This window comes from Agelaius phoeniceus, chromosome 10, assembly GCF_051311805.1.
Source record: "Agelaius phoeniceus isolate bAgePho1 chromosome 10, bAgePho1.hap1, whole genome shotgun sequence".
Classification (NCBI taxonomy): Eukaryota; Metazoa; Chordata; class Aves; order Passeriformes; family Icteridae; genus Agelaius; species Agelaius phoeniceus.
Window position 1 is genome coordinate 4,209,571 of NC_135274.1, and position 15,636 is coordinate 4,225,206.

The window sequence follows — 15,636 nt, forward strand, 5'->3', positions numbered from 1 at the left end:
GATTTACCACCACCTGGAATGTAATTGTAAAATGGACTCTGTATGTGCAACAGTACATATGTCCAAGCACCACAGAATTTATTTTTTTTCCTTTGCCACAGTCCCCCTCCTCCCTTTTTAGTGGTATTTTCCTTAGTTCCTTTCAAAATCAAACTCAGAAATGTTCATGGACTCCAAAGGAGAGAAGCAGGAGGTCCATTCAACTCTTCACCTCCTGTTCAAGCAGATTCTCTTAAGAAAGGTCCCTGAAAAGGGAATGGCAGTGGGAGAGCATCAAGTTAAGAAAACAAATGGAGAAATCCTTTGAATAATGTATCCCATCTAAGCATGGTAACACAATAAATAAGATGAGGAAACTCTGACTAAATTTGTAAGGGAAAGAATCAGAGGAGGCTGGAGACAGAAGCTGCATTCACAGGTCTCATGTTCAGAAGAGCTGTCTCAGTGGAGAAGGACAAACTACATTGACTATCAATGCCAATATCAGAAAGTTGTCACCTTCCTTTCCAGTTCCTGGGATCTCCCCCCATTATTGAGAGGTGCTGATACAGTCACAAAAGAAGAGAAAAGGAGGTGAGGGAAGTGGGGGAAAGGGTAGCAAAGATGGATGGCAGATGGGTAGGAAGGAGTTAAAATAATAAATCACCTTGCCTTTCACATTGGAGATTTTAAAAGCTGATCATTCACAATGATCAAGAGGATTATAGAGCTGTTCTTAAATCTTCCTGAATTTTATTTCCCTTCCAAAGGAAGGTCTTTTCTTAACACCTGATTGTCCTGGCTGGCAACCTGTAAGAAGTTACCCTGAGCACTGCTGTGGAAACAATAGTCCTGGCAACTGCACTGCCTGACTGAAGTGGCCAGAAAAGCTGCTTCAGCTGCCAAGTAATTTTCAAGAGGATTTGTGAACATTTTTCTGAGAGGTTTTAAGTGCTTGAAAAGGTAGATAAATCATCTGACAGGTGTTGGGTGTATTTCACCAAAAATGCTTGCAAAGTGACAAAGCTGTACTAGAGAATACACATTGTTCTTGATTCCATCACAGAGCACTGGGAGACACACATCATTCATTTACTCACTGGTCATTTTGTACCAAGAAATAATGGCAAGGGATCAAACAAAAGACTGTAGCACTCCCTTGGGAAACATGATGTTCATGCTGTGTATTAAAATCATGTGTACAACGTGGCTTGACAGCTTGGACTGCTGCAATCAAACAGGGCTTTGTTAGCAGGGTTTCATAGAAGAACCCTTCATGCTGGCAGTAGGGAAAAAGAGAGAGGAAAGATTATGAAATAACTGAGCATACTGCTGGTTTGTACTCTCAGAGCACAGACTGCTTCATGAGAGTGGTCAGATTCTTCTGCAAGGAAAAAAACCTTTCCAAATTAGCCTACAGCAGCAGCAAACACAGAAGATGGACATTCTTGGAAAATAAGTTACACAACTCCAGAATGTTTTTCCAGAGAGCAGGAGCATCAGGCACAGCAGGCAGCCACAGGGAAGGTGTGACTTGCAGAAGACAGAATAAGCAAGTTTATAAAGATAGGAGCTTTTCATTTTGCTTTTTGTGGACAGCAAATTGGAAAGGTATCTACAGATATTAAACTAGAGTTGTTGGTTGGCACTGATACTGAATGCAAACCTGAATCAAAGATCAAGCCTACGAAGGTAAGGAGTTTGTCAGACTACTTTAGTCTTCTCTTTGAAGATCATTCTCAAGATATCTTCAGTCTTCCATTCCCAAATGATCAGATTTTGCTCTGTAACCCTCTAGCACAGTACCTAATGGCTGGGGAGAACACACTACCATCTGAATTCTTAATTATTTCTGAGCAGAGAGTTATTAATAAAATTTAAAATTGAAACAGCAAAAAAACTGTAGTAACTAAACTCTCCAAAATTTCACAGTGAAGAAAACCAAATCAATGGGAAACAAAGACTAAAAAATAACTTTGGTTTACTTTTTCACACTAAGCAACATAAAGTCTGGATCACAATTTCCAGTTGAAAATACAGAATGAAACAAAATCTCCAGGTGCACGCAAGGCAGACACAGAAAATATGGTGAGCACACACCAAATGGTGCATGGGAGTAATTTGAATTTGCACTTTTCTGGGAACTGCATCAGGTAGAAACACATTCAGGTAGGCAGATCTTAGATATGGGTCTTAACATCAACATGCTCTAGCTAGATATCTTTGATCTGCTCAGGACCAAGCTTTGGCCTCCTGATCTGACTTAAAAGTTGGCTTAAAAAATGTCAACTTAGTTGACTTAGTCAACAAGTTGACTTAAAAAAAGTTGACTTAAAACAAGTGCAGCAGGGTACTCTGAAGTGTCTAAATATGAGCCTTCAAGCTACCAGGCTCCTCAAGGCTATCAGGGACAAAAGCAGAGTTCATACAGAGGGATTCATTCCTGCAGCTGGGGTTTGTGAATCATTCAGCCTTACTCCCTGGGGCCTTGAATCCCAGCAAATGGAACACAGGAGAGGCAGGGGATACAGCTGCTGGACACCAGGAATAACCCAGCTCAATGGTGAATTCTGATGGTAACACAGCTGCTGGACACCAGGAATAACCCAGCTCAATGGTGAATTCTAATGGTAACACACTGCTGGACACCAGGAATAACCCAGCTCAACGGTGAATTCTAATGGTAACACACCACCAAGTTCAGGCTAAATTCTGAAGAGCAAAAAAAAACAATTCAAAGCTGCAAAACCCCACTGTAACTAAAGCAATATTCAAAGGGACCCACAAAAAACCAAAATGACAGAGTTAAGCTACCAAATCAAAACAAAGTAACACAACTTCAAAGGTTACCACACAACTCACATGGAACAGCAACAAAAAGCTCTAATTTAATCAAGTGGTTAATATGAGATGCTACTGATTATGGACAGGAAGAAATCAAAGACAGGATTTCTTGTGTAGCCATCCAGGTTGAGGCAAAACAAAACAAAAAAAACAAAATACGACATTATTTAGTTTTTAGCATTTAGCATATTACTGAAAAATATATGCCCATTAATTTACCTGCATCCACTGCTGGACTGATTGTGTTCAGAGTTTGCAATCATCAGACTAAATGCATTTGAGCTTGAACTAGAATAAGGAAAAGAGAAAAAGATTAATATTTGAAAACCTAACAAAAAACTTGTTCATTGTAGCTTTTTATTTTCCTATTAATGACTGGCTACCTCAAAAAAAAAAAAACCAACCAAAACCAAAAAAAAAACCACCAAAAAAAAACCCACCACAAAAAACACCCCAACACAAAAACCCCAAAATCCCAACCCCAAATGTTAAAAGCTTCTGCATGGTACAACAAATGGGCACTAAAGCTGCAAACATTTATCTAAGCAGCACAGAACAGCTTGAGTGGGAAAGGACCCATAAGGATCCCTGACTCCCAACACCCTGGTCTCACAGGACTACTACAGAGATGGTTCTTAACATGGCTTTGCTCTGTCCAGTAAACTACTACTGGAAATATTATTTTAATATTAAATATTTTAATTTTAATATTTTAATATAGCATGGTTGTACCCTCACACATAAGAATTAACTGACAGGTTTTGACATACAGTTACAGAAGTTGGTTTACAAGAAAATAAATAAATAAGGCAAGTTAAACACTCAGTGATGAGAAGAAAGATGGAAATTATGCTGGCAATGCAAACACCAACACCAGAAATCTTTTCTTTAAGATTTATACTACATAATTTACACCACATCAGAGTACAACTTAAGCAGCACACTCAGCTCCCTGCTGAAGAGGCTTTCTACCTTAGTTATTATTCAGAAATATTGATTCAAATGTAAATAGTCTTTAGAGACAAAAATAAAAGTGAAATGTATTTAATAAGAGCTACTACCTTTTATGACAGTCTGAAGATTCCATGAGCATTGCTGAATCCTTCCCATTTTCATCAGATTCATGACCATGAGAATCATGCCCACTTGAATAGTTTTCATTTGTGTCATTCCCACTGGAGTCATTCCCACTGGAGTCATTCCCACTGGAGCCACTGCTCATTTCAATATCTTCCTGAAGAACTTCATGAGGGTGCTCAGGCTTTGCTTGAATTTCTGAGTCTTCAGCAATCATCTGGCTGTGGTCAGTGGGAAGTCCAGAATAGTCACTCATCTTGAGCTGCTCTTTTAAGGAGAAGGATGGAGAAAGGTTTCCACTGATGCCAGGGTTCTGCTCCTCAGTGCTAGAGGAGAACCCCCAGAACTTGACAGAGTCCGTGGGACACTCATCAGAAACACTGCCAAGACCAAGAGCAAATCAAGCCATATTCAGAATTTTCCCTCTGTATAAACTCTGTTTGGAAGTACAGATGCACAAATCTGAGGAGGAAGGGAAGGAAGAAAAAAAAATTTATTTTCTTGTTTGTTTTACTGACAAACAGGAATTTGCACTGACTGAAGAAAGTAAAAAATTACATGCATGGTTAATATATTCAGCATTTACATGGTGAAATGTTGCAGTTAAATTGAAAAAAACTCACAATGTTTTATCATGAAAAAGGTATTTATTTTTTAGTAAAAACCCACACATAAGAAAGTAAGTTGAAGGAAAACATGGAAAAACTCCTGAAAAGATCACATATTCCCTTGTTTTCTATTTTCTTACTTAATACTTGTCAGTATTGCTGCCTAGATTTGGATTATAGCTGTTATGATTTTCAGTGAAACCATTCCACTGCCTTTCAGTTTAGCTTGATAATGGAAAAAACCTCTATTCAGACATCAGAGCATTGCTTATTTGCTGTGGAGGTGATTTGGGTTGGTCTTCTGTTTTATATTGGGGTTTGTTTCTTTTAAGATCAGTTGGGAAGGAACACTACTGAACTCTTCATTTCTTTCTTTATACAACAGCCATGTAGGTGAGCACACAGAACATGCAGCAGGAACAGGGAAACTAAACACACAAACACACCTCATCACCACCACCAAAAACTCTAAGGCATGAATAACCTTGAGAAGAATTTTATCTACTAATTACTACTCATTTGGGGGCTATGATAAAAGTTGTTTGGAAAAAGAAGGTTAAAACAAAAACCACCCCACAGCCCTGCTTTTAAACCAAATTCTGAAGCACCAGGCTCAACAATCAGAGTGTATACAGAGGTGAATCAAAGCCAGACCAATAGTGAAGTACCATCAAAAGAGAAGTACTGGAGAGCAGTTCAACTTTATTTATCTTTTAAAAAGATCATATTTAATCTGACTCACATCCTCATCCACTTCAGCAACTCAGAGACAACAAGAGTGTAAAACTATGAACTAAGATTCTTTGTGTGACTCTCTGTAGTTTTCAAGACAACAGAACCATGTATGTTCCTTCCTCTTTGTTCCTTTAAAATATTCACCATTACAATTATTAACTAAGAAACCATTGACAAGAATGACAGCGAATAAAAAAAAATAACAACCAAGTTTTGTTCATATTAACTACAGCAGTTTTGTCTTAAACACAAATAAATAAATATTTAGGTATTTAAGAAAAGACTGAAATGGAAAACATTCACCACAGTAATTTAAAACACACCATGATTCAACTCCCTCCAAAGCAACACCACATGGAAGCTATTTTCTTACCCTTCTAATTGATGCTTTTCCAGGCATTTTACATTTTTTTTGCATTTTCCAGAAAACACTACTTGTCTCCTCATTTGGTCAAAATAATATGCAATATATCTGCTTTCATTTAAAAGTATAGTTTAAGGACATTCGCTTAAGCTATCAGTAATGGTATAAAGATAGAAATAATTTTCTTTCCTTATGAGTATATTCACAAGTGAATTACAGGTGAATAATTATAGGTGTATATAATTCACAAGTGAATTATATTATTATAATTCACTTGAAAAATTATATATATTACATTATATATAATATACATTATATATTATATATAACATATTATCTATTATATTTTATATATTGTATATTTTTCTAAGTGAATTATTGTATTATAATTATATTATTATAATTCACTTGAAAAATTATATATATTACATTATATATAATACACATTATATATTATATATAACATATTATCTATTATATTTTATATATTATATATTTTTCTAAGTGAATTATTATATTATAATTATATTATTATAATTCACTTGAAAAATTATATATATTACATTATATATAATATACATTATATATTATATATAACATATTATCTATTATATTTTATATATTGTATATTTTTCTAAGTGAATTATTGTATTATAATTATATTATTATAATTCACTTGAAAAATTATATATATTACATTATATATAATACACATTATATATTATATATAACATATTATCTATTATATTTTATATATGATATATTTTTCTAAGTGAATTATATTATAATTATATTATTAGAATTCACTTTGAAAAATGCCTTTATGCCTATCTTATATATAATATATGTAATATATCTATAATATTTTATATATTATAGATTATGTACTTTTCTAAGTGAATTATATTATTATAATTAATAATTATATTATTAGAATTCACTTAGAAAAATGCCTTTCAGTAGAGTAAAATATATTTTTTCCTTCTGCAGGTATTCCCTACAGGTATTTTAATGCAGATAAAACAGGCCTCCTGTGATGCTGCTATAATATCCAGGCACTGAATTACCCCTCAGGAGCTCTGACAGTTTTTTCCTGGACTAAGGTTAACCACTTGTGTCTTGAGAATTACATAACCAGAGCCTGTGATAAAAGATATTTACTCTGAGCTGAAACTGCAGGATTATGTCACAATGGCACATTCTCTGGTGGCCAATGATTAACCGGGTCAGATAGTTCAGCTCTGATCTAATCTCGGTGCCACAAGGAGCTGACACTTGCCCTGCCCTGTGGGGACACTGAGAGAAGCTCTGGGTGTCCCAGCAGTGCCACAGCTGAGCTCAGCCTCCTGGGTATGACAGGGACCAAAGCAGCCCTGAGAGCCAGCATGGAACGTGGCACAGGAATTCCTGCATGGACAAACCTCTGGTGCTGCACAGAGAGCAGTGCTCTGAAATCTGTCAGGTTAAGCTCTTTTCTGAGCCAGAGATGGGGCAACAGAGGCATTTTATACACTTTTAGTCCATTTTCAGTCTCATGGGAAGGGGGAGACAATACAGGTGTTATAATTCATGCCATCACAAGCAGAATTCAACTACTTCTTTATTACAAGACACTATAAGCTTCTCTTGGCCTATCAGCTTTAGCCACACCATGCTATAAATGTCTTAAAGCCAATCAACTAAAATTACTTCTCATGAGTCCTACTACAATGCATCTTTGATAGTTCTATTTGTGAAAAATGCATATTCATGATTGGCTTTTTGCAAATATTAAAATGAATATTATATGTGTTATGTTAGAAAGTTATGCTGCATTAATTTTATTAAGTAGTGTGTTAAACATAGTTTTAGGTTATAACAATGTTAAAACAGAAACTATGCTATGTAAGATACTTTTTAAAATAAAGGACTTGCACCAGATAGCAGCCACAGGACACCTGAATCTTTCAGAGAAAGAGAATTTATTGCCCCATTATCAAAACAAACTTCTTCCTGCCTGCTCAGTCCTGAAAACACCTTAGGATTCAGAGGAGGAAGCTGACACTGACCAGACAGAATCCTGTGTTGGAATGGAATTTATGCATCATGGATGAGGTGTATGAATATGCAACAGGCTGTTGATTTTAAGGGTTAATCCTCTGTTAATGTGGGTCCTTTTTCAGGCTTATGCTGCCCAGAAAAAGGCACCCAGACTGTCCATAACTCTTTGTTTTTATTGTCTTGTATTGTCCTAATCCAGCTTGTCCAAATTATTATTACTCTAATTATATTAGTATTTTTATAACCATTACATTACTATTAAACTTTTAAAATTTTAAAAACAAGTGATTGGCATTTTTCACATATTTCTCTAAAGTACTTTGTTCTATTTTAAGGCCATCTTGTAGGATTCTCTACAAATTCATTTCACACCTAAATGTGCTGATCCATTTGCACCCAGGGGATGCTCTTCCCACTGCTGTGTAAATCAGAGCAAGTCTGCTTAAATAACTGCAACCAACCACTCTCCAAAGCCATTTCCCAGTGTCATTGATCCTGTTATTTCTCAGAGGACACCCAGGTTGTAAAACTCGATGGAGAGTTCCATGAGTGAAGGTAATTAACAGTAATTAACCCCATCACAGATCAAACGAAGCTTTAAGAAAAAAATGCACTCACAGCATCACCTTAAAGGAGGCCTGAGGTGTACAAATGTAAGGCAAGATCTACAATTTCTCATCCTATAGTCTGTACCAAACTGTGGAGTTTCTTCCTGTTTTCCTGACAAAATGCTGCTTACTTAGAAAGAGCTTTAGATACATGAGAAAAAAAATATTGCCATAATCAAAACACCACTGTATCTGTTAGGAAATTATGTTTTCTTTAGAGATACAGGAAAAGAGCTCTCACAAATTAAAAAACTAAAAAAACTCCAACTTTGGGCTGCTATATTTACTCCTATAAAGAAAACTATGTAAATCACTACTATAGGTTTATAAGCATGAACTACCAAAGACAGAGTCTCAGAATAGCCCTAAATTCTCTGAAGGTAATTAGCCCAATACAGCAGTAATGCAGTAAAATTGTGCTATTTATAGGAAGAGCAATGATTGTGCCACAGCTTTCCTCCTCTGATGCAAATATTTTGGTTTTTTATTTTGGTTTTGCCTCTTTAGGCACAAGAAACCTTTTCTCCTGAATTCTGATGCCAGAGAGGATTACATGTGCTGTAGTATTTCCAGCCATGAGAATTGTTCACAAATACTTTTTTGACACGACCTTTCCTTGGAAAATTATTTTCCCAAAGTATTTTTTGTAATCTTTGGAAGTCTAAGAGGCAATGAAAATGAAGTTCACCAGTTAAACCACTGGTGAATTATTTTTTCCACCTCCAAATATCATCTATTGTCTCATCTCCTCCCTTCTTTCCATGACACCCAGGCTAGCTTCTGCCAGGTATTTGTAGGAAACTTCAGCAGTGTTTCCTTAGGTGGGAGAGAATTGTTCCCAAAATAAATAAATAAATCTGTATGCTATCCAATAACTTTTGAGGAATTTCCTGCAATTCCTGAAACAAGAGTTGATTGATTCAATGACAGTCAAGCTTTCAGGGTTTTAAAAAACATTTTTATTTTAAGCAATGAGTACAAATTAAGAGAGTTACCAACATAAAATAATAGATACTGACCCTTAGGAAACACTATGTGAATTTTTTTCCTCTTGATACCTGGCAGAAATTTGTGTCAAGAAGCAATTCAGTTGTGTTACTTCTGGTTCTAACTAACAACATGCCAGAACTTCTGCAGCTTTGTCCACACCTAATAACTACATTATAGTGACTACAATTTGGATCACAAAGACAATCAAACCAGAAAAAAAAAAAAAAAAACCAAAATAAAAAGAGTATTTGAGTAATGGAGAAAACATAAGTTTGTCATCTTTAAAGGTATGTTTCAAAAAGAACTGGCTCAGCATGAGCTGGAATGGTTTTCTTAGCCAAGACTGGAAGATTAACGTCACTGAAAGTCAATCTTGCACAAAATTTCTTCAGTTTCAAAATCTCAAAAGCCTCAGTGCCAGAGGCACATAGCAGAGTAAGGAATACAGGAAGAGTGAAGAGGAAGGAACAAGAAAAATATTATTATAAACTTGTAAGAGCTTCTGCAGAAAGGGAAGCCTTTCTAAAACAAGACTTTACCTCTTTGAGAGAATGTTGGTGCTTTTTTAATTTATAATTTGATGTTAATACATGCCCTAACTTTGGAGACATGGTCTTAGAAGAGACAGGAGTAATTGTGCAAAAAGCTCAGGCTGGCAATAACCCTCCACCACGCTCTGCAATTTAGATAAGAAGAGATGCAGCTGGCCAGATTCACTGTGAGCACAGAAAGGCATTTAAGTGGAACATCTGCATGCAGACACCAGCACTGTGTGAACACTTCAGGAGCACAGACGGTCAGACAGCACAGAGAGATTAATTATCTTTGAAACTAATCTCAGGGAAAATGACATAATAAATTGCACATATTCATCCCACTCATATGCTTGAATAAATGCCCAATCACTAACCAAACAACACTGGAAGGCAAAAGCTTGCATGTTTTCCCAGTGTGAGGTTCTCTCTTGTTACCAGTTTGAGGAAGGTAATTACATCCCATATTGAGTTCAGGAAGATCTCAACATGGAAACACAAAGAGCTCTTTTAGGTTTGATATCAAAAGAAACCAGGTTTTTCTTTCTTTTCTGCTTCACCTTCTAAACTTTTAAGGGATGTCTATTTTGACTCTATAAATAAAAACTTCTATAAAATTAAACTGGCACCAGCTAAGCTTAATTTTACAGCAACTGGCTCACAAAACCCCATTCTATTGCCTCTGGCAAAGACTAGAGCTCTCTAAGATCCTGATGCAGTGTGTGAAAGGTACCAGAATTCCACTGAGCACTAAGGACAAATGCAGGCATTGATTTGCCAGGTTAGATATGCAGCAAAGGTCTTCTGGTTATTCATTACCTACAGTTGCTCCTTTATTCTGCAGTAAGACAAAGGAAACAGCCTGAACTTGAACATGGCCAAAAAACCACACCAAAATATGTATGGGCAAATGCTGAAAGAAGTAATTGAGCTTGTTTTTGAAAAACACCCTTAAGAAGGATTGTAGAACACCAAGGAGGCAGATTTCTTCTGAAACAATAACTTTAAACCCAAAAATCTTGTTTCAGCAGAGATCTGGTTATATTCAGAGAACATTTTTCCAGATTTCCTTTCACATAAAAATGATCATGTTTAGTACTGCTATATAAAGGAAACTAACTGGTATATAAAGGAAACTAACAATCCAGAGTCAAAATTATCCAATTCAAGAACTGAGGAAGAGGCAAATATCTCATGATTTGAGTCTAAATTCACAACTATTATTCCAAATATTCCCAAAAAAGCAAAAACCAAACTACATTTTATGCCTAAAGGCATGTAAATATTCAGGTACTCTTAACTGTCCTAGAACCTATGAGAGACATTCCTAATGTTCAGGTTTAAATTTTACTGAAGATCTTGTCAACAACAAGGGCTTCCAAATGTCTTCTGGATTTTTGCTTTGCAAAATGATAACAGTTTTCTTATTTAGATGACAAAAAACTAGCAAGGGTTTAGTCAGATCATGCAATTCTAGCTATGATTGAAAATTAACATCTACAATGAATGCAATCTCTCTGTGCAATTAGACAATAATCAAATGCTTGGGAGTCAGAAAACGTTAAGAAAAAATGTTGGAAAACAAGCAATAATCCAAGAAGTGACTTGTTCAACTGTGCAACTTCAGCATTGAGAGCTTTGTGTTTTCCTGGCAAGAACAATGAACTGAATACCTTCACTAGGACTTTTCTAGGAAGGGGGGAAAGAAAAGATGGCAATATTCTCAGATTATAGGAAACCATAAGAAAGATGCTCAGTAATTTCTTGCAAGATTTTTTTAGTTAAAAAAAGAAGGGAAACTTTTTTACTAGATTACTCACTCCAAGTAATCAGGAACAAGTTTTGCTCTTTTTTTGAACAAGCAATGAGATGTTAATGTCAATAAAATTATCAACATCTAGTATACCACAAAGGCTCCCATAAAATCTCAATTTCACAATATTCATTTCACAACTTTTTGATCAGGATTCACCTTTCAGCTCAAGAAAATCCTGAACACAAGCCTCTTATTTGTCTTATAAAGGTCATCTTCATTAACCACTGCTTTCAGCTGCCACTTTACAAAGGGAACTGATCAGGACACAGCCTTGTTCCAGAACCATCCGAGTGCCACCCTGAATTTATAGCAGCACCTACACAGGAAGAAGTCAGCATCAGATCAGGGCCCTGGCATCCACAGTGAGGATGCTTCCAACCAGATTGTTTCCTTGCTGAAGCAACTCAGACCTAAATTTAAGAATAAGTATGGTTTAAGGCTAAAAAATGTTTTTGCTTAAAATAAGGTAACTCCCCATTCATACCCAAAACACTGCTCTGAATGAGTACATATATATGACTGAAGCCCCAGTTTAAAGATAACAAACACAGAACAATATATTTTCTGCATAAGCTTTAGAGGAGCAGGAGGGGAAGCATCTTTCTACTAGCATGAATCATAATAATGATGTGTGTTTCTTACCTGTTTTTTCTACAGGTGAAAAGGTGGCAAAAGTGTTTATCAAGCTCCCTCCCAGCTAGCATCAAAAGCATGAGGTGCCTAGGTCCAGAGTCTCCCACATGCATTTAATTCTTGTCTCATCCTCTTCTACTGGAAATCTTTGACCATTACAGAGTCCGGACACCTCTATAACTATAAAATATAAAAGAAATACCTGGGCCCCCCAACAGTGTCCTCTTCAAACAGATACCAGAGAGATGCTCACAGCTATGTCACTCCTATGCAGATAAATGTTGGTTAAACATGAAACTGTCATACAGCAGAGGAAGAAGACACAAATTTGCATTTTAAACGCTTTTGCTCTGAAATAAGGTCTTAAAGAGTTTTAAAGCAATAGCATGTTCTGCACTAGATAAAAGAACCCTTAGGATTCACAATTAGAATGGTATCACAGTGTGTACAGTCTGCATGGGCTGACACAGCCACTGGGAACACGGGGTTGGCCTCCCCAGCAGGGCACAGAGCCACGTCCCTGATGTGGTCTGGGCAGCAGGAGCTCCAAGTGCTCATCAAGTTTGGCTGCAATATCATTTTATGGTTCTCTGTCCCAGTAGGATTGGTAAGAGCATTAAAGATTTTACCAGGCATTTATCAAATTTCGTTTCACACAATGATTGAGATCAAAAGAGCCTTCTGGAGGTTCCTTGCCCAACTCCCTGTTCAGGCAAAGTCACTTAGGAGCAGGCTGCTCAGCACCAACAGATGGCTTTTGGCTATCTCCAAAAATGGATATTCCATAGCCTCTCTGGGAAATCTGCTCCAGTGCTCACTCCCTCTCACAGTAAAAAAACCTGTTTATTTATGGTCAGAAGTCTGTACTAACAAACTCCATTAACATTATTATTCTTCCTAATACAAAGTTTCTCAAGAGAGACACTGGGAATTTCAATGAAAAACAAAAAAAAAACTGAAAGTTTTTCTAGGAAATCAAGGAAACTAAGTCTGCTAGTGCATGCCACTGCCATGTGGCACAAATAAATGGTAGAATAAAACTCAGAAGACCAACATTTGTGTGGCAGACAATTACATCATTTTAAGTGCTTCATCTGAATACGCAGAAGAAATGTTTGGAACAGTGTTCAAATCCCAAGCTAAGCACTCTGGAAGGCAGCCCATGCTAGCAAGCCTTAATTTAACATGCTGCAAACTGTTACAACTGTTGAAAGTACACTTGTGTTGGCCAGACTAAAGGAACAATTTATTCACAACATTCCGTCCTGCGTGACGTTGTGAAGCCGGTACAAGTTCTAAAATACTCAAATTATGATAGAAATCTCTATGCACTGGCTCTTGAAATGTTTTGCTTCTGTTTTTATCATCAACTGATAATACAGGATTTAAATTATAGGCTTTATCTCTGACCAGGAGAAGCATTAGAAATTGCTGTAGCCAGAACTACTTGCAGATTTCACAGTTTTTAGCCTGAACATTGAAAATGTGGAATGTTCTTTCAGCACCAGTTAAATCCTTGTTTAAAGACAGCTCTTGCAATTCCTTTACACTAACTCAACTCCCTGTAAAATTTCGATTAAAAAAAAGTTAAAAAGTTTTGCAAAAATCTAAGTTTGGAGATATACTCACAGTGGCACAGCATGTACCATTTTAATTGTGTATCACATTGGTTTCATGCATTTAACACATTTAAGACATTAAAACATCAAGAAAAATAGTCCTTGTAAACTACTAAAAATTCTCATGATAAGCCTTTCTGCAATTTAATGGAAAGTAAGGCAAATCTACACCAAAAGGATTTTTATCAGAAACAAAATGCCTGGTTTGAATGACTTGTACTTAAACAGTCTGAACAGAATTAGAGGCAGCCTATTTTACCTGTTTTCTATTATTTTTCAGAGGAAATGTACAGGTGATTGAGTATGCCCAAGTCCCAAAACACTAAAAGACTTCATCTACAGATGGCATCTCCAGTAAAGTGTTTTCCACAGAAGGAAATCTAATTTGTTCAGTTCCCAAGCAAGACAGAACTTGTGACATTTCCTCATTTCCTTCCACACTGACATAACTCTATTCTAAGCACAGAAGATTTCAGATACTAGAAAGGAGTGAAAACCCTGCTGTAGGAACACACCTGTGATATGGGAGGCAAACCAAGCTGAACCAGCTTCACTTTCTGCAGAGAGCTGAAGTCACACCTGCAGCATTGAACAGAGCCAGCTGTTAGAACCCATTCAGATCACATTTTCCAACCACAGAAAAACAGGATTGGTCGGGTTTTTTCCTCAATCATTTAGACTGAACAGACATTGTAGTGCTAATCCTCAAAATCTCAGTTACAATTCCATCTGTACTGCAATATCACAGTACTATCCACATCATCTGTCTTTCCTGTCTAGGGCCAGTACTGGGGCATCATCAGATCACATTTAATGAAAGCACATTATAAATCACAGATTACATTCCTCCACCATACTCCTTTAATTATATTTTGTTTTTTTGCTCCAATAACAGTCAACTTGTCTTTATTTTCAAAACAGAGCACAACTGACCAAAAAATAATGTTGGAAGCTACGATTTGCTTTTTTAAATTCAAGTTTAGGAGCATAATATTTTCCCTTTTCTTCCTGAGCTATCATCCTAACTATCTAAGCAACAGTAGGTACTTGGTTTTCTGGACCCCAAAATTTTCCTCATAATTGAAAGTTCCTTACCACCTGCAAGAGCAATCAAATAAATGGAAGCTATTAATAAACACCTGCACAAACAATGCAGATGCAGCACTTGGTACTGACACTACACTGAATTCCAGTTTCATAAAGATTTAGAGAAGCCACAGCATTTCCATGTACTTCATGACTTGTGCAACAGGTCTTTGGAAATGTCAAGCCCTGAAGATCCCTATTTTTGGGTGTTCTGACACTACATTTTAAAGGAAGTACAGAAAAGAGCAATATCAAAACCACAGAGACACCTCCCACCCTCCCCAGTTCAGAGTCATTAAGAAAGAACTGATATCACAAACCACTTTCTTGGGTACAGCATCAAACACTCACCTCAATGAATGTACTAATCATGGTCTTTCCAAATCTCAAAGTGTCATCAATATATTCCTATTAAAAAAAGAAAAAAGAATATCAGGTTTTGTAAGCAACATATTTTTTTTTATAAAAGAAAAATCAAATCCATTTCATAATGCAACAGAAGTCAAATCATGCAAAATATGTCTTCCACAGGTGAAGAACTATTATAAAGACTACAAATACAAGATGAGATGCAATTAAATTTTACTGATAAAAGTATTATTGTAACCTAACTTCTAAATTGGTTCCTTGAGTAATGCCCAGAATAATTACCCACTGAAGTCTGTTCCCTTTATAAATGTAAGAAACCAGCCCAAATTCTCACT

General features: G+C 36.3%; 1 protein-coding gene across 11 annotated transcripts in view; it reads right to left on the minus strand.

Annotated features, from left to right (window-relative positions):
- The window catches only part of PER2 (period circadian regulator 2), a 49,925-nt gene that overhangs the window by 25,924 nt on the left and 8,365 nt on the right, over positions 1-15,636 (minus strand). For 2 of the 11 annotated variants that reach the window (XM_077183640.1, XM_054639760.2), the window contains exons 2-6: positions 15,284-15,340; positions 14,362-14,425; positions 12,237-12,401; positions 3,885-4,362; positions 3,043-3,111 (exon numbers count right to left, since the gene is read on the minus strand). In XM_077183640.1, coding sequence (XP_077039755.1) covers positions 3,043-3,111; positions 3,885-4,156 — 341 coding nt within the window. In that variant the 5' untranslated portion in view covers positions 4,157-4,362; positions 12,237-12,401; positions 14,362-14,425; positions 15,284-15,340. Of the gene's footprint in view, positions 1-3,042; positions 3,112-3,884; positions 4,363-12,236; positions 14,339-14,361; positions 14,426-15,283; positions 15,341-15,636 lie in introns of those variants that run through there. The other 9 variants (XM_054639758.2, XM_054639756.2, XM_077183641.1 and 6 more) reach the window with 6 other exon arrangements.